The 21,377-nt window shown below is 38.4% G+C and overlaps 1 protein-coding gene across 1 annotated transcript in view; it reads right to left on the bottom strand.

Moving 5' to 3' along the window:
• coro2ba (coronin, actin binding protein, 2Ba) overlaps nucleotides 1–21,377 on the bottom strand; it is a 42,023-nt gene that overhangs the window by 4,457 nt on the left and 16,189 nt on the right. The window contains exons 2-10 of the mRNA XM_028441752.1: nucleotides 12,427–12,627; nucleotides 6,379–6,495; nucleotides 5,481–5,630; nucleotides 5,221–5,385; nucleotides 4,049–4,165; nucleotides 3,844–3,948; nucleotides 3,339–3,435; nucleotides 2,091–2,203; nucleotides 1,762–1,852 (exon numbers count right to left, since the gene is read on the bottom strand). Of these exons, the coding sequence (XP_028297553.1) occupies nucleotides 1,762–1,852; nucleotides 2,091–2,203; nucleotides 3,339–3,435; nucleotides 3,844–3,948; nucleotides 4,049–4,165; nucleotides 5,221–5,385; nucleotides 5,481–5,630; nucleotides 6,379–6,495; nucleotides 12,427–12,627 (1,156 nt within the window). The remainder of the gene's footprint in view (nucleotides 1–1,761; nucleotides 1,853–2,090; nucleotides 2,204–3,338; nucleotides 3,436–3,843; nucleotides 3,949–4,048; nucleotides 4,166–5,220; nucleotides 5,386–5,480; nucleotides 5,631–6,378; nucleotides 6,496–12,426; nucleotides 12,628–21,377) is intronic.

Here is a 21,377-nt window from a genome sequence, read left to right as displayed (position 1 = left end):
TATGTTCTTTAAATCCTGTAATGGTAACAGCCGTTTACCATGTTAAGAACATTTCTTTAAGGATTTTTAAAGTCATTTACTTTCTTTCGAGAGTAAATAAGACAGATGATCATAAAAGTGATAATTAAAATAATAAAGAAATAAATTATATCAGATTAAATAATAATAAACATTATGAATCATAATAAAAGTAATAAAAATCCACCTTCTTGAGGCAAACACATGGCTGTGTTTTAGCTTCTTCAAAGCTTCAGTCAGTTTTTGCGTTGTCCTCCCATTAAATAGACTCCAATGTTTTATGAATGAATGAAGACAAACGCTTTTATCATACGGCACATGTTACTCTACATAGCACACTGTCTGCAGAAGAAAGTTAAAATGACAGAGAAAACATGAATCATTATGTAAATTAAACTCAACATTTGCAAATGCTCACAGTTTTCCCAGCGATGTATCGCATGATTGCAGTCATTTTTAATGTTAAACAGTTGAAAAAACAAAAAATTCTTACAAAATCCTTAATTTTTCCAAAAATTATGACAATATTTCCTTTAATTAAATAGAAATTGGTCATAAAATCGAGGAAATTCAAAGTGAAGATCCTGTAATCTATCACTTAATGCTTAGATATTGTCGGTTTCTTACATATTTACTACTTTATGTTTATTTATGTATTTCTTTATGTGATGTGGACATCACAATTACATTAGTTACCCCAATGTATTGTTTTAAGTGTGTTAGCACATGTGCATGTTTACAAAACCTTGTCCACACTTACAGTATTTGTAAACGTTCAAACTACAATAATGGCGGAATAACTCGTTTTCCAGCAAAAAAATCTGTGGCCCACTTGAGATCAATCTGCTTCATATTTGGCCCCTGAACTAAAATAAGTTTGACACCCCTGCCCAAACCCCTAACCCCACTAGATCCCTGGACCTTAAGGCTGAGATACACTGTGCAATGTTTTTGAATCGTTGTATTCAGCTCCAGCTGTGCAACTCGTGCAGAGCCCCAATGTGCAGCTCACGATTCATATTCTCACACCGTACAGTCCGACACTCTGACACAATCTGACTGCTCACACTGCACGTTCATACATGACATGTCGGGGTCTTGTTTCCAGAAATGCAACGTGCAAATTAGAAGACGAAGAAGAACTCTGAAGCGTCGCCATTAAAACGGAAGAAGAAGAAAAACCCGGAAGTGTAGAGACATTCAAATCTCAGCAAAATGAGCTTTAAAAAGAAAAGACGGCGATGTGATGGAGTAGGAGCTGGCTGGACAGACGTGGGTGGTACAGTCCGTCAATTTTACAGTAGTCTTATGGTGTTACGCATGCGCAGTGTGAGCGTTTACGGGAACCCGGTCCGTGGCACTGCTTCAACTGTGAGATACCCTCATGAGGAGGTACTGGATTTCCTTACGACCATACGATTGATGATTGGGAGCTGGTCCTGAGGTGTTAATCGCTTCTCGTGACCCCATGTATACTACACAATGCACGACACAAGATTTAGCAGAGTCTCGTACGATCCCAAAAAATAGACGCACAAAAGGGCTAAAAATCGCCTGTATGCATGTCTAATGCCAACATAGCTCCAAAAGTAATTTAGCAAACAACACATAATGACAGCCTTCATGACACCTTGTTCATGCTAATGACAGATAATGACAGTGTAATGTCAGCCTTATGTATTAGTAAAGTGTTACTATTGATTATGACACCTAATCACTAGACGACGTGTGTTCCATCTTTACCTCGATCGATCCCGCTCAGCCACTCGCTAGCGGTCATGGCAGGTTCTGTTCCAGGTGTCATGGGGTAGATGTCCTCCTGGTATGTGTCTGACTGGAAGCACACAAAAGCTTTCTTTGACCAAAACTCACTATTTGTATAATCTAAACTGTTTCTCCAAAGCTGTAAAATAAACCAATGGATCAATGCACAGCAAATGCCTCATCAGTTTTTTTTTTTTTTTAATGTCAGTTTTGTATAAAAATAGTCTCCCTTTTTTTGGGCGAAGCAACATTTCTGATAATGTTCTCATTCTGTTCATTTCATCCATCAGATCACAGCATATACTCACCCTCCTTGGAACGATCATTGAAATGGGTTCGATCAAACCCTTCAGAGTGACAAGTTTGTAGAAACGAAAGACTTCACAGGCTGCCACATCCAGCCCGTGCTTAGGCATCACACCTGCACACAGTAGCACACGCTGTTAACGGCAAAGTGACGTCTTTAGAAGAATTCAATTATTGCCTATTTAGTCATGTGCAATGTAGTGATGAGAAAAACTGACCCATTTATTATTAACCAATGAATTACATACATTTTAACACTAAACATGAGAATATTCTACAATTGAAAAAAATAAACTAGAAACCCCTGAAAAATAACTTCAATAAACACAATATCAATCATGTTGGAGATTTTAGATGCAGGGTAATATAATCCTATTAGTTTTTTGCTGATATCGGACTGATATCAATGATGGATGGGATTTAATTAAATGTCCAAACATTTCTTCATACGACTTAATAAACAGCAGATCTGAGGCTGATCTCGAATGTACTGAATTATTACCAGGGTTCTCGCCAGCGCTGTTGAGCGTAGGGGCCCCGCAACGTTGCAATTTTTCTCCCAGACGGAGCAATGGCGCCCCCTACGTTCAGTTTTCAGCAATGTAGGGAGGATTTTCTTGTTTTTTCCTTTTTTAATCAGTACTGTGTTAATAATTGTTGCACACAAAAGGGACTTCCAGATGTGCACGGGTTTTTATAACTCTCTATTTAATCTGAATAACCCAGAAACACATACATCACCGCACCATTTAATACAGACGTAGTGTGTGTGTGTGTGTTCCAATATTACTGCAGGTCCCACATAATACCTCATTTAAATTTGAAAAGCGCATCTTTTAAGGCTGGAACTACGCTAAATTTGGCCCTCAGAGAATAATACATTTTTTAATTTTCTGCGCTGGTGGTGCTGGGGGGAGCCACTCGATCCCCCTATGAGGTAAAAAATTCCTGGTGAGAACCCTGATTACCTCACAAACTTACTAATAGGCATGGATGGATGTTTGTTTATTTATTTCATTCAAGACGTTAAAACACATTTATTTTTCCTCCACAAAAAACAACAAAAATGAAAAAGAGCAGAAAGAAGTAAAACTTATAACATCTTTTGTTTTAAATAATGTTGATCATCAGCACTTTTATTTGTAATCGAGTACAATTTACACAAAAGTAACAGTGCTTGTACTTAAGTCAAATTGTTCAGTATTCTTTCCATCTCTGCTCATCAGTGTTTATCTGTTTGTTTCACTCACCGAGTCCTTTCTGTGGAGCTGGTGACCTGAACTCCATCAGGTACTGGAGAAATGGCTTTTCTGTGGTAACTTCAAAGTAGCGAATGTTGCCGTCTCCCTGTTAAAATGCATTAGATCTGAATTAAATCAAAGGTGAGGCACAAGTTATTAACGTATATAAAAATATCGACTGTTGTTTTGGTGGAACATTTGAGTTTTCTTACAGCAAATCAACAAATAAGTACGTTTCTGCTGTCAGTAAAACCTCAATTAATTTTCCATTTAAATAATCATCCAAAACATTTAAAGTATTTCTTTCTCATATCATTTTTAAATCATGTAATTTCCTTCTTTAATGGCAAAACCATATGTTCCTTTTCCTCCAAACTGAACTTTATCCTTTGTTTGGACACATCCACAAACTAATCTTTAACAAACTCAAATATTGCAGTTTAAATCTTCATAAAACCAGTAAAAACAGGTAAAAACGTGATTGTGTGACAGTGATGGGAGCAGTTGGTCTAACCTTCCCTGCCAGGTACAACATGTGTGTGTCGGCGTCATAGAAGGGAAACAAGAGCCCTGAGAGGCCGTCGATGTCCTCCTCCACTATAGGCATGGACAGATCCTCCTACAGAGATCCACACGCACACACACACAGAGGGAATCACACCAACAGTCGCTCTGACCACTGTATTCTCAACCTGTGGCATGAGGACGCGTTGCCTGACCTGATCCCAGAGGGCGATCTGCCGGGTGTTCCAGCGGGAAACTCCAGTGGTCAGCAGGCGTTTCATGTTGCCCAGAAACACCACCCGGTTAATGCGGTGGTTCTTACAACTGGCTTGCTGTAGGTAAAAAATAGATGAGTTAAATATTAGATACATCTGCTGAGATAAACAGATTGTAGTATAAAATCTTAGTTATTACACTCATAGGAGTAAAGAGTACTGATATATCCTATACTCAAGTACAAGTACTGTTACTTTATTGAAATTCAACTCAAATACGAGTAAGTCATACATAAAATACTCAAGTAAAATTAAAAAGTAGCTCAATTAAATAGTACTCAAAGTAAAAGTTACTAGTTACTTTCACCTCCCACGTTTATTGTTGGTAATAAATCTTGCCACGGTTCCCTTACATACAGTAAACATCTCATGTATAAAATTAAAAAGGAAGAGACCAAATCTTGCACAACTGGAACTTAATTTATTTTCGGCAATGACATCTGAATAAAATAAAAGGTTGTCAAAGTGTACATTTATTTTATAAAGAAAACACCAATGAATTCAATTCAAAATAAAAAAAAAAAATGATCAGGCTCTAAGTGTAGCAACATTTATGAACTCTAAAACTGAGAAAATAACCAATCACTGAAAACACACAAGATGACTACAAAAATAGCCAGAAATCTATAAAACAACAAAAATACAAAAAAAATTCATTAAGAAAAATCTTTGTTGGACAGACACATTTTTTTCCCCATGTTGTTAAAAGTTGCTAGAAGCAGGACGTACATCTGCACAGAGTCCTGCTGTAACCACGTCACTGTTTCATAGTTGGTTCTATAGCTTATATATTTTTTCTAAAAACAAATGTTACCATTTATTTTGAAACATGAGACTAATTACAATCATAAATGAAACACTTGTCATGTGTTAAAATTCAAGACTTTGATTGAAGACATTTTATTGACAATTAAATGCATTTTTTAGATTCATTAATTTAATGCCTTTTAAAACTTTAACGATCCACAGGAACCCTGATAAGTTTGGTAATGACAATTATAGTGTAATGTCAGCCTTATGTTACTTGTATAGTACAATTACAATCAGGTAACTGTACTTCTACTTGAGTATAGATATATCAGTACTATATACACCTCTGCTAATGGACTAACCTGAATCACTGCCCCTGAACGTGGCTCGATCACACGTAGCTTCTTGTCTTTGCAGCTGGTGGCCAGCAGGCTGCCGTCAGTGTTGAAGGTCATACTGAGGATAACGTCTGTGTGGCAGTCGATCATTTTCACAGGTTCTCCGATCTCCAGGTTCCAAATTAGGATCTGGATGGGACGAGTGGAGGAGCAAGGTATAGGTGTGTGTGTGTGTGTGTGTGTGTGTGTGTTGCTGAGCTGAACATTGTGCTGTCAGGCTGCACCTTATAGTCGTAGCCTGCGCTGAAGAGGATGCTGCTGCTGGTCGGATGCCACTCGATTAGACCGACTCGTCTGCTGTGACCGTACAGCTCCAGCACCGCTTCAGTCATGTTGCGCCTCAGGCCGCCCTCTGGGATCTCCCACACCCGAACCTGCCTCAGTCAGAAACACACAGAACATTCAAAGAAACACATCAGAAACACTCTGAAGTTCATTGATTCGACACATTACACGCCTGAGTATGGAAAGATAAGTGAGTATTTATGATCCTTGATATCACATGTCAAAAACACACTAGTTCATTAGTGAGCTGCCAAAACTCTGATATCTAATTTCCCTGAGGGAAGTGCTATCTATCTATACAGTGTATGTATATCTATCTCTCTCTACAGTCTATCTATCTATTTCTCTATATCTACCGGTATATGTACAGTATCTATCTACAGGTATCTATCTATCTATTGGTATCTATCTCTATCTATCTATCTCTACAGTATCTATATATCTATATACTGTATCTGTATCCATCTATCTTATAATTATAATTATTTATTATTTTTCCACCCTTAAATAGTTTTATACTGCGTATTTGAGGCTAAATTTTGTTTTGAATAACCCTTTACAATGTCCACAGGTCGTGATCCCTTTGATCAAAAATAGCACACGCTATCACAGTGGCCCTTTGCATTAGGATTACACTGGATTACAGTGATGGCGCCAGGCAGATTGGGATTATCCTTGAATGAGGAAAAGTACAAGGCAGTAGGGCACAGTGCTTCTTAGGAGTGACATTGATTTAGTCACAAAGTAGCATTTGCTGTGCTGTATGCACTCATTTATGATCTAGATTAAAACTTTTCCATTGGTTGAAAATGTAAGCAAACTTTGAGCAGAACTGACCGAGGTGTCCTCAGAGCAGGAAGCGATGATGTTTTCAAAGAAAGGGTTCCACTTGATGTTCAACACGTTCCCCTGGTGGCCGCACACCTTGGGCTGATGAGAGTCCAGACGACCACACTGGAACAGAGGAAAGTTCATTTAAAATGATTCATTGATAAAACCAAATGCCATTTATTTAAGTGAACTGGTTGTTTGTTTAACTCTAAGTACTATTTTATGCTTTACATAAATTATGTTAAAAAACAAAAGATACGTGTCAAATTAAACCCAGAGAGAACACTCGATGATTACACACTGAAATGTATTTGAGAATAAAAGACGAGTTGAAATAACACACACAGTCCACAGAGGGGCACTGACTCATAACAACTTCTGAGGGAGTTCAAGTGACGTCGGTCGTGATGTCATGAATGTTTGATGTAACATCAGTCCACTGACCGCTTTTTTCATTTCCTCTGAGATTTGTTTTGGAGCGTCAGGTCACAGCACTGTGGAAAGCTGTGTGTGTACCGCCACAGTGTCCACACACACACACACACACACACACACACACACACACGTTAATAACATACGACTAGTGGAACGTTCCCCTCTCACCACTGACTAAAGGCAGGACTGGTCAACCAATCACAAAGCACCATGTAATGCAAGTAAAGGGAACTAGTTGCAGAAACTATGTGCTACCAATAAATGATGCAGTGCATCAATGAAACACATGTGAGGGCTCATTGTTTCTGCCTGTTGAAGATGCAAAAAAAAAAAAGATTGAATGTCTTGAAAGAACAAAGTTGTTATTAGAAAGTGTTCCATTGTGGGCACATGTCATCAAACTCAAAAATTAATTAAGTGTCTCAAGTAGGAAACTTTTATTAAAGCTTGTTAGACAATGACAAGTGAAAAAAAACTGCTTTATAGAGAAAATGAAAGCATTAATCTCATCACACATGTATGTCTGCTGTTAATCACTGAAGTTCATAAGGTAGAAATGCTGTTATGCTTGGTCAGTGGGAGGGTTTAGCGGCCATGCATTGTCTACTGTATATACTATAGTGGCTTAGCAGTCCTAAAAGTTCTTGGCACTTGAAGAGTAGGCTAGCCATTAGCATGGGGCTAAAATAAAATATGTGTGCGTTCTGAAGACCTCGAGTTATACGTAAACAATGATGTAAGAACAGCAGCAAGAAAAACACACTTTTTAAGCTTCAAATGCTTCAAGAGGCTTTGGCTCACATTACTGTAAACAACATATAAATAAATGAATGTGGGCTCTGCATTCTCATTCACAGAACATCACAGAAGCTGGATGCTGAATGCATTTGTTATGATTTTGTTGTTTCATCTTGAAAAGTCTCTCCTTCACTTGTTTTGGCAAATTCCAAGAGACACCAGTTGCTGGATTTTGTCCTATAAAAAAAGGCGAGGAGCACCTAGACCTCATTGCATTGATCTGTTCCTGTTCAAGTTAAGGCATGTAGATGTTTAACTGTCTGTTTGATTTCCTTTGAAATACATTTATCGTTATTGTGTGTTCTGTCCGTAAGCAGGAGCAAGGTCACCTCAGAGTCTGTCCAATCATGTAGCTTGGTAGAAGGGGGGGGGGGTCTCCATTTTCAAAAGCACAGCCAGAAGACAAAGAGAACGACTGAATGAAATGATCAGCAGACGGCATTGAAGTGAGCTGCAGCTGACTGCTTCATCCAATCAGACATTTGCTCTGTAAAATGTGCTGCCTGAACGCCCCAGGCTTTACATAAACTACATCCCCTCGAGTAGCTCTCAGCTGCCCTGATAAGACCAGCAGGGGTGAGATTAATGGCCATGGTTCCATCGCTCGGTACAGACAGTTCAAGGGTAAGTTCTCAGTTCCAAGCGAGAATGTGTTCAGTCTGCAAGCATCTCATGTACCAATAAATTCCACTCGAGAAAACATCCGATGCCATAGTGTTCACAAATTTAGGTTGAGTCTAGCCAGTGTTCAAACTCTGCACAACTTGATTAACCATTGACAGCCTCTCATCAGGTTTTCAGGCTAAAGTTTAGGAATATAAGTTTAACACAAGCCTTTCAAGTGTGAATTGTCATTGTACCATGATAAGGATCAGAAGCTGCATGCCCATTAGTGTTGTTCCGATACCCTTTTTTTAAAATCTTGATGCTGATACCCAGTTGCTAAGTATCGGCTGATACTGATACATACGATACTGCAGTGTTTAAAAAAGATATGACCTGTTTTTCTCCAAAAATCAGGTCCTTGAAATCGCTGATTGCACGATTGGTTCAGGGCGGCAGCTACGGCCAATTAACAATAGCTTGCCTTGACATGCATTGAACATGTAACCATACGTGTTTCTGTGATCAGGAGTCAGGGCAGCAGTGAGAATAGGTAGAGAACACAAGGCGCTGCATTTAAAGAGTTTGATGTGGTAAATGGCATTGGAGTGTTACTAGTTAGTACTTGCCGATATCGATGCTAGCCTTTTAGTGCCGTATCGGGGCCCTTCCCGATACTAGTATCGGTACAACACTAGTTTACATCACCCATAGAAATACGCAAAATCTAAATAGCGCAATGAAAACTGGTGATGGAAACACCTGCATTTATAAAAAACTCAAATATTGCTAAAAAGGTTTTACTCTTTCATGAGGAGGTTTTTCAGATGTTTTGATAATGAAATTTATCGCAAAAGTGCAACGAAAACACTTCCCGCAATTAAACGTCAAAGGACGTGACATACCTGGTCAAATGGCAGAGAAAACATGGTGCGGTACATATGGACAGAAGAGGAGATATATTACTTTCACACACAGCAAACAACAAAGGACTACGGAGTGATAGGTTCTGGTCCATCTTCCAGCAGCAAAGTCTCACTGGATGAGATTTAATTAGACTTATTGCAGAAAACAACCTTTCAATAGAAATATCGCTTTTATTTAGCCAAAAACTGTCATGGAAACACAGCTACTGATCCAGATAACTGCCAATATCTGGCAAGGAGGAGTTTGGTGCTTAGCAGAGGTTTGTGTTCTCTTGTTTGTTTGTATTTTTAGTCATTTTGTGTATTTTTCAGTCATTTGGTGTGTTTTTGGAGTAATTTTGTGTGTTTACTTTAGGGACTGCACTAAATTATACCAAGGGCTACATATGACTCCCGGGCCAACTGTCTGCACTAGCGCTATTTGCATTCTTATATGTTGACATTTGTATTCCCAAAGAGGTTGTTATGCATAGAAGGACTTTGCTTATTAATCTGTGGTAAACCAATGATATACAGTATCATGGAGGGTAGACACCTTGGACATAAACAAATTTGCCAATAGAATAAAATACACAAAAACACCAGAATGTTGTATTTTGATCAGTTGTTTGGAGATTATAGTTATAATTTGAGAGGTTGGCTTGCTAAAATTGATTTGTGTTGTGTTGTATTTGATTCTATAAAGTAATAAGTATCTCTACAAGCCCTGAAAAGCAGGAGAACTTCCTCTTCTTCTCTGTCTGAGGTGATAAGGAGGTATTTCTGACCTTGTGTGTGGGTTTCTGTTCCAGATGGTGCCAGCAGCTCTCGCCTCACTTGTGATTTTGTCAGCGTGCTGCCTTATGGCCGTCTCGCCCACTGCTAAATTAACATGGCAGACGTGCTCATACCTCACCGATATTGACAAAGAGGTTCATTAGTTTTATGGAGAAGTTGGAGCTCATTTTGCAACAGCTTGTCAAAAAGTCAGTTTAAATGTGTCCAAAAACACAAGTTTATGAAGAAATGTAGGAGATAACTGAGAGGAGAATACACTTATTTTATAGCTATTCATTGTTTAATACAGGTTAAAACACAGACACTGAAGATGTGCTGTCACAATAACAAAGTAGAGAAATATTCACATGAATTAAAACATTCCTAATAATCAATTTCAAACTTATTGCCGTTCCTTTTCCACACACAGCAAACACTGACATTTCTATTTTGTAGTTGTGCTTCTTAAGCCGTGTATACGCAGTAACTGTGAAGCTGCTGAGTTTGACGAATGCCATTTCTCAGCCTTGTCAAGTCAGCAGAAAAGCCAGGAAAAGCCTAAGTGCAATACTTTGACTATGAGATGATCAATCAAGCATTTGGGCTAAAACCTACACCACTCCCTTTAGGCTTCCAGTTTGCTTCTGCAACATTTCAGGCACTTTAGCTGTTCATGACCGCATGTTTGCTACTATTTCACTATATATGCACAATACTCACAGACAACGTGTAGGTATAATATCCACATTTCCTCATATCATGTATTTCAGCAGTCGATGAATTAACTTTAAGTTCTGAGTGAGTTTCATTCAGATTTCTGTTTTATTGAAGGCAGTTTACAACCTGCTATTCTCATCTGAGGTTTCTTATGATGCTGTTTGTTTCTGCCATGTCTAAAATTTAAAAAAAATCTAATCTTATGTTCCCTTTTTAATTTTCTATTAACTTAAAATTGGAATTTAGTTATTGAGCAAACAAAAATTTAATTGTAAGGTTACAAAAAAAAAAAAAAAAAAAAAAAAAAAAGAGTACATTTCACTAAACAATAGTCTAATGATTGCAGAAGTGGAGGGTTATTGGTTCAAACCCCACTTTGGGTCATTGCCATGGGCCCTGGAGTATGAGGCTCCTCAGTGCTGCAGCCTCATACTGAAAATTTTAACTTCAAATTTCATTTTAATTTGCAAAACATTGATTTGAGAAGAACTAAATTATTAAGTCCATGTCAATTAATCATTTGTGTTAATCAAACTTATTTATTTAATCGCAAACAACTTACCAAACTATGTTATTTTTTAGGTCATTTTGTTCTGGGATTGAACATGATCTCATGATTATGTGAAGTAGGCTGAGTTCAGTTAAAATGAAGCAAACCAATCAAACGTATCACCTTAAAACACATATTGTATCTATGTCAGTAGCTTAGGGTATGTGTGACCCAGGTTCAATTATCTGAACCTAAATGAGGCTATGGCATTGAGATGCGATGGGGAGAAATGCCTGATAACTTTCTCTGGTCACTGAGTTCCTAATCAGCCTGAAAACAGCTCGACTCCACCATCTTTGGCAGCTTTTCTAGCACCTTGGCATCGTTCCTCTTAAAGATACAGATACAGAAAATGTTCTACAGAGCTGAAGGAGATGAATGGACAAAAGAGATATTGACTTTGCACGTTTGGACACAGCAACAATTAGCCAAGCAATTAGACTGGAACAGTTAATCTAACAGTCTGCAAACACTTATAAACATATTATATCATCAGCAATGCTCCTAGCTTCAGTTTTCAATGTATTTGCACATTTTTAAAGTCAAAACTAAGGCAATCAGATCAGATTAGCTGCTGCAACAGAGAATGTTCCCACATTTAAAGAACCTTTACAAAGTCACTATAAAGCAAGGTATGATGGGAAACCAGAGAATGGGGAGAACATGCAACCTTAAAACAGCAAAGTCTCAAACATTCCATTGAAATTGAAGCAAATACTTTGAAAAACTAACCATAAATGAAGAGTGGAAATGTTTCAGGTCTCCCACCATCACAACAAAATAGGACAAAAATGTAAACCTTTATTGAAAAAGCTAAAAATTGTGACTATTCTTCAAATCTGATAAAAAAATAAAACGTGCAATCACATATTTTAGAACAGTAATAATAACAATAAATAAAGCAAAAATCACCCACCCGAGGGGGTGCCCCCCAAAGTCTGAGAACCACTGTTATAAACCATCCGGTTTTTCACACTTCTTTTTATTTTCATAGCAAAATCAAAACACACTCGTGTAAGAATGCTGCTGGTTTCAATGTTTACAGATGGTATGAGCTCTGTTGCTGTGTGAAAAAAAAAAGCTCCAGGTCTTTTATTCTCACAGAACGCTGACAGTTATTGTTTCCTTGCATTGTGGGAAAACTAGAAGGTCACACAGAGATATCATTCAAAATATGCTTTGAATTGCTGTTAGGCAATCATTATTATCATTATCACCACATCAAGTCCAGTAAACTCAGAAACAACACATTTAATCCAAACAAAGTACCTGGGACAGAGGTATGACGATGAAAGAACCCCCGCCGGCGCTCTCGGTGACCACTGCCAGGAACTTAGAGTTGACGGCACAGAAGTGGTTGTCGTGCACGTTCTTGGTGATGGGGATGCCGTCGTAGCAGTGCTCCCGGTTCGCTACTTTTCCGTACACGTTTCGAAACTTGGAGCTTCGGTACGTCGGACGCCATGACATCTGAGAGACACAAACAATGTAGATACAGTATTTACAATTTACACACCAGAACAAAAAAACTTCTATGTTTGAAAGTCTACGTTTTACCCTTTAAAAAAGCAACTGGTTTAATCTTGATAAAACTGCTCCCCTCATTTGTTTTCTATTTCAGGGTCATGCCTAATAAAACACTGTTGCCTTTGTAGCCTCTGGTCAGAAAGCAGGAGTAAATCAGCGGAATTGGTATCAAACGTTCTGCCAACTCATGCAAGAAAAATGTAGAACATCTTAGAGGCAGAAGAAAATAATCTGTAAAAGATACACTTCTTATGAGCTGTCACGATGTACATTTTTATACTGACAGTAAACAGACAATCACATAATGCAATACTTTCCCCCAGCTTTGATGCACAGTTGTTGGGTAGGCTTTTCCATCTGTGCACTCGTGAAAAAGTCACACTCCTGCAGTTGTATCAAATCGTCCAAACCAGTCCTTGGTGTGATTGTGATTTGTGAAAAACTGGGTGAAAAGCTTCTCAGAATTGATTTCACATGGCCACTCAAAGTATGTCACTAGTCTTAGTACGTACTGACAGCACAGATGACTCAAAGTGCATCTTTTTCATCTGTTTACCTCAGAAACACGCAGCCCAGGTCACGTTGGTCACAGGACTTTTGACCCCAACAGGACATGCATTGTCAGCAAAAGAAGAACCACATCAACAAGTTTATGGATATATTTTCAACTACTCAGAGAGCGCAAACCTCCACCAAGCACCAAATAGCCTTTTTGCCAGATATTGGCAGTTATCTGGATATGAGGATGACTTAGTCTGAATCCAGACTGAGGTGGTGGTTAGTTGTGGCAAATTCATCAAATAAACAAAGGCTGGAGTCAAGACTGCAGGAAGGAGTCTGGACAATAAAAAGGAAGACTGAGGCAGTTGGTTTTGAAGAGGGAACTTGAGAAAATGACAAAATATTTTTGTAAAATGAAGCTAGAGTGAGATCTAAGGCATAATCTGGAATCTTCCAGTCCTCAGTAGGTGATTTAGAGCTGGGACTAATAGACTTCCATTGATTACAGCTGTGTTGCTGGAAAGCTCCTGTGGCTCTAACCACTCCCAGCCTGTGACAAAAAAACACAACAACAAAATACACAAATTAAACCAAGACTAAAGAAAAATAAACTCATCAGGACAAGTCCAATTGTTTTATAAAATAATCCTAAAATGTTTTTTTTTAAAAAAAAAGTAAATAGCTTTCTGTCAAAGGTCCTAAAAGGGATTGTCAGTCCGTCCATTCTGATGCCTGTACATAAAGACAATCAATAACCCAACACCTACTGTACTCACACAGTGATCCTGATCATCATATAGCTGCGCAATATTGGACAAAAACTCATCTATATTTTTTCTCAAAATGGCAATGCTGTATACAATATAAATCTCGATAATTTTTAATGCATATGAGGTCTGACCAGAAAAACAATTCAGGGTTAAATTTGCACAGTTGCACAAAATAAGCCACTTTAGGTTAATGAAAGGACAGCATGTGTGAGTGACTTCTATAGTGTAGCTTGTTTAGTGGAAGATCTGGGTTGGGATGCACTGAGAAATCCATCTAACTATGCTTATCGTGCTGTTCTGAGAAGTAGTGAAAGCAACAAAAACTAAAATGAGTTTTTTAAAAGACAATAAGCAAGAAAAAATACATATTGAATCTCGATAAATTGCCCAGCTCTAGATCATAATACCATGATGATGATCATTCAAATTTAAAGGCTGGGAAGACATTTTGATGCCCATTAATAACCATACAGTAGGTCCAAATGTATAGGAACCCCCATTTTTTTTTTTTTTTTTTTTTTTTTTTTTTAAAAATCACAATAAAATACCAACATAACTCAATATTCATAAAGATCGGTCAATGACAAACCGAGATATGAATTAGTAAAATGTTGCCAATAATGAGAGATTGTGATTTTTCCATTTTTAAACTGATCCGGATCCCCTCCAAAATTGAATGGAATCTTCCTTTGCATAAGGTGTGTGTGTGTGTGTGTGTGTGTGTGTGTGTGTAGGATGACTTCATGCCTTCGTCTATGCACCATTGTTCTGCAGATGAGGAAGGGAAAGGTCTGTGAGTGATGTTGGCATAGGAAGCGTCCTCTGACCTTGTTGTTGCCATTGTCTCCTTCACACACCATAATGTCTTTAGCCCAATGTTGTATTATTGCTTCACACTGATTTTAGCACTTTCACATGTTAGCGGTGGTGACTCTATGCTCTTTAAAGAGCAACTAATCCCCAAAACCACCTTTTTTTCTTCTGCTGAAAACAAATATATTTAGGCATGAATTAGTGTTGTTAATTGACTAAAAGGTCAAGAGTTGGAGAATAATCAAAGTATTTCATTTTGGTGTATTTTGAAACCTGAAACCTGGCTATTAAAATCACATTTTGCTATTGGTTGAAAATGGAGGCTAATAATGTTTTGGAGGTCATTTTTGAATTTCCTGTCTAGACGTACTTCAGCCAAAACCTGGGGTTTTTATTTTTTCCTTATGTAAACAATGATTCAAATATTATTATTACTTAATCAATGTTACACATACAGCTAATATTTATGTCTTTTCATGCGTTTACACTAAACATTTAATCATAGGATTGTAAATATCAAAGCTAAGTAATACGAGCCCTTAGCCACCAACTGTGTGACGTTTGAATGTTCTCCACGTGCATACACTGGGTGTTTGTAGATCTACCGTTTCCTCCCACGGTCCGAATACATGTAGGTTTTAAAATAATTGTGCCCTAGTTTGCATCTCCACATAAAACTGTCATATTTGTGTCAGGCACAAACCATATCTAAGCAATAAACGACAGGTATCAGTCCCTGTCTGGCTGATACCCGTACCCGCTTCAAAATGTATTCATTGTGTGACAGATTTTTCTAGAGGTGAGAATTTGTAGGATTTTAGAGCAATTTGTGACTGTAGTCATGTGATATACTCAGGGCAAAATAGCGAGCCACTGCAAATATTCTGGACTTTCAACGATACCTACAACTGATATATTTGATCATTTACACAGGGGAAATGTTTTCTGTCTCATTTTAACTTCCTTCGGAGGGCCCATTTTAAGACTCTAAAGCCCGAGTGTCAAACTCATGACCCGGGGACAAAATGCGGCCCTTTGGAGCATTTATTTTGGCCCACAGAGAAAACCTAATTTATTATGTAAATGAAACTGTGAAACTTGTGAAATGAAAGTTTTCCCGGTGCTTATATCGCATAATTGCAGTCATTTTTAATGTTAAACTCAAAATACTTACATTTTCCTCAATTTATTACATAATTTTTCCCTCTCTTAAATAGAAATTAGTCACAAAATCTCAAAAATGTAAAGTTAATATCTTGTTGGGACTGATATCGGTCACTTGTTGCTTGCTCATGGTCGGTTTCATACATACTGTATTTTGTATTTTATGTATACGTAGAAGTGTAACCTCGGGCACAATAATGGTGAAATTACGTTCCTGTATAAAATCTGGGGCCCACTTAAGATCAAACTGCTCTGCATTTGGCCCCTGAACTGAAATGAGTTTAACACCCCTGAACTAAAGAGAAACCTCAGTCATTTAAAGACTTTTATGAAGCTTAAACATGTGTTTTTAAACCGAAACAAACCAGAGAATCATAAAGAATCAAAACCAAAAATAGAAAACAGATTTTTTTTTACATTGGCAAACTTTAACTCCTATCATAAAAATGTTCTTAAGTAGCTCATGTCATGTGACTGCAACACGTAAATATCTCGGGGGTCGTCTCATTCAAACAAATACTCGTCTCTAAACGGTGCGAGCAGCATAAAGGCAGCCTGTGAAAGAGTTAATGTGGAACAGAGGAGCAGCAGAGAGTCGCCTGAGGGACAGTCTGAAGACAAGGAAAAGGGACTTTGAAGCTGATCACAAGGACGTCATTCATTGGTCGGCACAGAGAGCACGAGTGTTTGAGCCGCTCTCATCGCACCAGGGTTTTTACTGAGCTTCACATAAGCTACAAGCACGAAAGTAGAGCAGATCTGAGAGGAAATGACTCAATAACCAACATTAGACTGACGTGCTGTTATTAGCATGTTAGCATCACAGAGTTAATGCAACACTCACTCAGTGTTTGTCTTTTTCAGATTTATATTATGTCTTTGTTTGGGTCCAGACTTAAAACAAAAAAAATCTCTTGGTTGGTGTGTGTAAATGCATTTTAGATGAAAAAGTGTTTAAAAATATTTTTCTAATTGTAACAAAAAATGCATAAAAAGTACAATACTTTTTAGAAAGTTCTTTCATTCACAAATCATTTTTATAGAAAAAAAGTACAAATAATAAAAGGTTGTGTCTAATTTGAACGCTTAAAAAACAATGCAATTTAGAAATATTTGGGGATATAACTTTTACTGCATTGGTAAAGTATTGACTGTGCTGCATGTACTAATGATTTCATTGTTGTTTAAAAAGCTTAATTATACTTTGTTGACATTTAGAAATATCACTTTTATTTTGTAAAAATCTGTAATGGAAACACAGCTACTGATTCAAAGCTGAAACGAGCATTCAAACACGTCATCCAAATCCAAAACAACAACCACCTCTTATGGTTTAGTCTGTCTGTCAGTGACGAACCCTAAATCCTGCTTTTAATGACCGACGGCATCTGGAGGTCAAGGCGCTGTACTGGAGCAGGTGTTACGGGGAAAATTGTGTCCCATGACGATTGTGTGTTGGTTTGAAATGTGGACGAGCTCCTGCAGGGTCACTGTGTGTTTCACCATCATCGATGTTTGAGCTCATCTCTGACCGTGTTCGTCTGTTAGCATGTGTGCAGCCTGAAGGCAAAGAGCTGCGGAGAGTCAAGGGTGTTGAGTTTTTTTTTTCCATACGTAGCCTCTGGCCATAGACGCTGATGAGCTACTCTACACTTTCCTTCTTTGTTTTTGAGTTTTCAGTCCATCTAACTGAAAAATAGCAGCAGGTTTTTAGAGTTGAATACACAGAGCTATATTGAGTTAATCTTCACTCCTTTCTTCAACCATACTCATGTGGTAATGATCTTTAAGACCATTCAAGTTCTTTTGAAATGAATGGAAAACGACTTGTATTCAGGATTTTCTCACTGTTGATGCCAAACAAGGAAGTGGGTCCATGTGAGAAAACACAAAAGGGAGATCCACAGATTCAGTGAAGCCCTGTCAGGACGTCATACACATTCTGTCTGTTTTCTCTCTCCCTTGGCACTAACACAGCAGTTATTTGGGATGACCTCCCATCTCTGCTAGGACTAAACTGCTTCTTTGGTAGAATTGGCTCTCAGCGTGAAGTAGGCTCTCCATGTCTGACTCACAGGAAGCTGCACAGCTTGGCTGAAAAGGATTTCTTCCCTGCTGTGGGAGCGTTGGCTGATGGGACAGTTGCTGCTATGAAAGGACTGTGTGTGCTGTGAATTGTTTGATAATAATTCAATATCTTTCAGAAAGCCTTATGAGTAACATAGGGCACTTTTTTGAAAAATGAAGCATGTGCATGTAAATCGATGGCCAACATGAGCATAAGCGTAAGAGTGTATAATAATAATAATATTTTACTAAATAATATACAGTATTTCAAACCGTATTTCTACATTTTCCAGACCCTCCAGAAATTTGCGATGTCGAGATCGCAACTATTAATGCAAATTCAGCCAATCCTCGCAAATTCTGCATGGCCCTGCAATTCTGTCCAATCACCACAACATTTCCACAATTTTAACCAATCAGACAAAAGATTCCTGTAGATTCAACGGCACAACGTGACTGAAGTCCGTCGGCTTTGTGTACCCACATCAACTTCCGTTGCCACAATCAGCCGCCGGGAGTCCCACGGTGTGAGCGGAATCACCATTTACTCTGGTTACAGACTGTGACGCAACAGTCAAACTGACTCTTTTCGTGTCTCACGAACGCAACTGTTTAATGATCTCCTGCTGCTCTTGAAGTAAATAACCTGATTAATCCTCTGCTATTATATATGATCTTTCATAGAACTTCATTACAGGTAACGTCTAAAATGGTAGCAGTAGCCAATATCAATGGTGCTTGCGCCCCCTGGTGGTATCTCCATGCACAAATTTACAAATTGCTGAACACATGAGACTCTTGTGCAGCAAAAGTGTTTGTAGCAAAAGTCATGAGTGCATTGATTAGATTCTCACTAGAAAATAACCATTTATTTATTTTAGGATTTTGTGTTTTTGTTTGAAAAACAACATCTGTAATATTCTCTGCACTGGTAAACGCGGTTCACCTTTCGCGGCCGGTGTTTCGCAGATTTTCTTACAGTGCAATTTTGGATGCATTTTTTTACAGCGTATGAACGCGCATTGTGTTCTGCATCCTGATTGGCTAATGCTGCATTCACCCACCAGCGACACATCCAGCTCGGAGAGTTTCACTGCCTGCTGAAGCGAGGAACTGCGCTCCTTTTTCTCCTCTCATAAACATAAACCGGCAGTGAAAAAAGCCAGCTAATGCTATCCTAGCTCAGTGCTACAGAGAGAACTCTTATCTGCTACTACCACCTCCTCACTGATTCTCCTCCACGCCTAATCCTTCCTAGTCCGGTCCAGATTATAAAGGCTGTGTCATACTGCTCCAGTTGGTCACACACAGCTTCTACTCCATGGTTGAATGGGTGAACAGACTGGTGACGTCATCTCCAACAAAGAATGATGGCGTTCGGCATCGCTAGCAGTGTGACTCTGAAGCGCTGTATGTTTGAAAACAGGTTTTTGTTTTAAAATCTATGTGTTTAAACAACAGAGAAATGTTAATTCCTGTCTGAGAAAAGTGTATAAAATGTCTGGTGAAGGGGTTTAACAGCCTTAAAACACGTATAATAATTGTAAAAAATAAAGCTGACTACTTTGCGAATTTCGCCTATTGCAGGTTATTTTTAGAACGTAACCCTCGTGATAAACGTGGGACTACTGTATATAAATATCTGAGCTCAAACATGAGCAAAAACTGATTCTAGAACAAAATCTTTGGGGTCACCAGAAATTCTTGATATCAAAATGGGGTCATGATCCATAAAAGATTGGGAACTACTGCACTAAATACGGTTTCTTTCCAATTATTACCTCTGCCAAGCATGAAGCGCAGAGCGGTAAGGTTAAAAAAAAAAAATATATATATATATATATATATATATATATATCCCATTCATTTTCCCCATCCACACTGTGGAACTTCTTGTTGTTGTCATAGGTTCTCTCAGAGTCAACAGCTCAATGTTGACAGGTAGTCATGATAAGCTCCGGTCACGGCTAAGGAGCTTTAGCTGAGCTTGAGCTGCTTGGCGGAGGTCTGCGCTCTCTGAGGGTTTTTCTAGTTTACAAAGCAAGATTCTTTAAAATGTGTGTCATCACTTGTTTATTCCATCATTATGCTCTATAGTTGTTTTTAAATACTGTAGTTTTCTAAGCAAAATGTTGTACTCTGACAAAGGGGGTACTTGAGCCAAAAAAGTTTAAGAACCACTGGTTCAGAGTATCAATTGAATGCAATCCTGAAATGACCCACATATGCAAAAGAAAACTAGTCCTGAGATAATACGTGACCAAGCAGCCACGCACTGTGTTTATGGAATATGGAGGCATCTCTTCTTGGTGTTTCTCTACAACCAAAACATCACCTAATTATAAGAAGACCTTTTTTCTCCCTCCTGGGACGCGGAATTGGGATGATTATCGCATTTCAATGACACAAAGGTCAGATAAATACGACCTGGTTGTTCAGACATGAGTTGCATTGCAAAATAATAAACATGTAATTAATTTAGAACCACATATGAAAGTGGCCTGGTTAGGATTTGATAAAATAAAATAAAACATTGGTTTTGGGCTGTATTTACCAGTATTCTGAACGTAGCCTATGTATGCTCTTAGATGTAAACCCATTACAACTCTGTGATGCAGAGTGAGTGCACCGCTGTTGGACAGGAAACACTTAAACCAGTTGAAGGCTCTTATCAGCCAACGTGTACACAGAGGAGTGGGTGTGGAATCTACGGTAAAAAGGTTTGTCATCAGTGTGGTCAATGTCATCCAGGTAATACAAGGATTGGTGACCTTAGCTGTAATATTTCTACATATTATCAGATGCTATTAAACATATACTCATATTTTGAACTGTCAGGTTCATATTTTCCAAATGCATTAAAAACGGTAAAAGGTAAAACATAAATGATCTAAATTAATCATCTCCCTTGTGCTTGCTGTAGCTTTCCCCTAAGGAGGCTCTGCCACATGCTTTTTGGAGCATAATGATGCGAGCGGGGTCTCACACTTGACAGATGGAGAGGGGGTTGTAGCCCCAAAGTGAAGAAAGAATCAAGACAAAAGACACTAAACAAAAGATATTATCGCAGAAGAAAAAGAAAAGAAAAGGAAACATGCATAATGTTAGGAGAGGCAGTTTAAGGTAAGAGAATAGAAAGAAAAAAGGGACGGAGGGAGAGAAGGACAGGGCAGACTGGCCAACAGCAACTGATGAAATATTCAAAGAAACAAAGAAGAAGGCAGACAGAGAGGGGGAGCGGGGGAGGCTTTTAGCAGACACAGATTAACTCCTCTCTGTCACACCACCTGCATTCTCTCAATCACACACACACACACACACACACACTTAGACTATTTGGAACTGCTCAGATTTTCTGTTTGAAAGTCACAATATGTG

Source organism: Gouania willdenowi, chromosome 3 (assembly GCF_900634775.1).
Source record: "Gouania willdenowi chromosome 3, fGouWil2.1, whole genome shotgun sequence".
Taxonomy (NCBI): Eukaryota; Metazoa; Chordata; class Actinopteri; order Blenniiformes; family Gobiesocidae; genus Gouania; species Gouania willdenowi.
Note: the sequence above shows the minus strand (reverse complement) of the source record. Positions and strands in the feature narration are given on the sequence as shown.